The sequence below is a fragment of the Moschus berezovskii genome, chromosome 16 (assembly GCF_049115385.1).
Source record: "Moschus berezovskii isolate FMDL1 chromosome 16, NW_MosBer_1.0, whole genome shotgun sequence".
Classification (NCBI taxonomy): Eukaryota; Metazoa; Chordata; class Mammalia; order Artiodactyla; family Moschidae; genus Moschus; species Moschus berezovskii.
Window position 1 is genome coordinate 85,135,370 of NC_142475.1, and position 2,547 is coordinate 85,137,916.

The 2,547-nt window shown below is 35.1% G+C and overlaps 1 protein-coding gene across 1 annotated transcript; it reads left to right on the forward strand.

Moving 5' to 3' along the window:
* Positions 1–1,764: 1,764 nt before the first annotated feature.
* LOC129560061 (olfactory receptor 4A47-like) lies at positions 1,765–2,547 on the forward strand. Its single transcript, XM_088844595.1, has one exon. The coding sequence runs from the start codon at positions 1,765–1,767 to the stop codon at positions 2,545–2,547; it is 783 nt and encodes a 260-aa protein (XP_088700721.1).

Below are 2,547 nucleotides of genomic sequence, written 5' to 3' on the forward strand. Positions count from 1 at the left end.
TATTTTGAAACAAAAGAAATTGCCAGAGACAAATTTTCTTGGAAAATATCTTGTTGCTATCTTTATATATAAATAAGATTCATGTTAATTTCTGCTAAATGCACACGGTGGGATTTCTTTTAAACAATCTATAGTGCAAATTTCACTGTTCTAAATAAACAAAAGAATCCATGGATGAAATGAAGAAACAGCTAAATTAAAAAAATATACTTTCAGATAATATTGCAACCTTTTGTCTTCCATCATCATATTGAATTAAAGGGGAAAAAATCAGATATTTATAAGTGATTTAAAAACTTTTCCTTCTGAATGTGAACACATTCCCCCAATATAATACTAACATTAAATGGCGGGAATCATGATTCACTATTGCGGACTTTATTTTGCAATAAATTAAATCATTTTGAAACACATTAAATTTAGGTTCCAATTCTATTGCTATTACTTTAAAATGTGTGCCCTTGGAAAATTATAAGTATTCTTAGATATAGCTTCTTCAACTGGAAAAAGGTGAAGGTGATTACAGTACTTGTTACTATAAATATTAATTGTTATGTATTAAATTATGATAGCATGACTGGAATAAGAGTTTTAAGCTGTTCAGTGGTAATCAGAACAAGATTTAAAGAGTATAATTTGAGCTGTTTCTGGAGAATAAATTGGAGTCCAAAAGAAAGTTGAGAAACTTGGCAGGAAACAACTGTAGCCTGGGATTGAACCTGCATCTCCTGGGTTCTACATTAAAGATGGGTTTTTTACTGTTGAGCCAACTGGGGAAGCCCAGTATTCCATAGTTATCAGGAAATAATATGATAGCCAAAAGGGAATGAATAACAAGATATGATTTTTTTTTTGTGTGTGTGAGCAATTACATTGAAGATGGTGTAATTTAACGATATGGAGAACACCTTTTATATTGTGGAAAATTTTATTTATTTTTTGTTATGTACTAAATTTGTATCCAACTATAGATGTCTAAAAGTGTATGTGTTGCTTATGTTAAAGTGAGGGTAAAGATAAAGTTGACAAAATTGAACTGACTCACTATTCATTGATCAGGAGAAGGAGGAATCTTTGACTTGACACTCTAAGAAAGAAATTCCAGGTCTTTCTGAGACAATACAGGATAGTGACCTTCTATTCACAGTTTGATTTACTAACAGGGAGTGTGTTAGTTTAAGTGGATCTAAAGTGTTACACTTCTATGATATTACAATTGGAATGCATTTTCGTGGAATTTCCATCCTATATTTTCCTGTACTTTCATTTTTTCTTTAAAGTTCAGCTAAATCATTGCTTCTTCTGGGAAGCCTTCTCTGATTCCAGTCTGGTTAATATATTACCACTCTGTGATGTTTAGCATTATGTGAATCTCCTTCTCATGGCACCTATTAGTTGGTCTGGAATTTTCTGATCCTTCATTTTGTGTCATATCACTGAAGGAAGGGAACTATGACTTTTGCAACTTGGGTGTATTTCTATGAATTACTGGACAAAAATTGATTCTGCATGCACATTTTTTAATTGAATGGACAAATAGAAAACTTATGGTGAATTTAAATGTGTCCCCCTTGTTTTCTAGGTAAGCTGTGTCTAATATGTGAGGTCAGTTCCTGTCCAGACTAGATGGAACCAAGGAACAATGTAACATATTTTGTCCTCCTGGGACTCACATAGAACCCAAAGGAGCAGAAAGTCCTTTTCTGTTATATTCTTGCTCTTCTACATTTTGACTGTGGTGGGCAACCTGCTCATTATTTTGATATGATGGTCAAAAGGACAATGAATTCACTGATGTACTTTTTCCTTACTTTCTTATCAATTATGGATGTAGATTATTCCTCTCCTATTGTGCCCAGATTAATTTCAGACTTGTTATTTGAGGAAAATACCATATCCTTTGAATCATGCATGACCCAGTTGTTCATAGAGCACTTTTTTGGTGGATCAGGGGTCTTCCTTCTGCTGGTCATGGCGTATGACCGCTATGTGGCCATCTGTAAGCCCTTGCATTACTTGGCTATCTTGAGGCAAAGGGTGTGTGTTGTGGCTCTGGTGGTATCCTGTGTTGGAAACCTTTTGCACTCAATTATTCAAATTAGCACTATTTCTGGGCTCCTATTCTGTTGCCCCGATATCATTGATCACTTTACGTGTGATAGGTACCCCTTATTGAAACTCGTCTATACTGACACCTATGTCATTGGCATCTTAGCTGTGGCCAATGGAGGACTGATCTGCACTGTTGTATTTCTGCTCTTACTCCTCTCCTATGGAGTCATCCTGCACTCCCTGAAGAACCTGAGTCAGGAAGGGAAGCAGAAAGCCCTCCAGACCTGTGGTTCCCAAATCACTGTGGTTGTTTGCTTCATTGTTCCCTGTATTTTCATATATGTAAGACCTGTCACAATCTTCCATATTGACAAATCATTGGCTGTGTTTTATACAATCAAAACCCCCATGTTAAAACCATTAATCCTAAGGAATTCTGAGATGACTAATTGTATGAATCAGCTCTGGAGAAAAAAAAGTCAGATTAAATATTAA

Bases quoted from the DNA above. Each gene is read 5' to 3' on its own strand.
- LOC129560061 (XM_088844595.1), top strand. From the start codon at position 1,765: ATGATGGTCAAAAGGACAATGAATTCACTGATGTACTTTTTCCTTACT.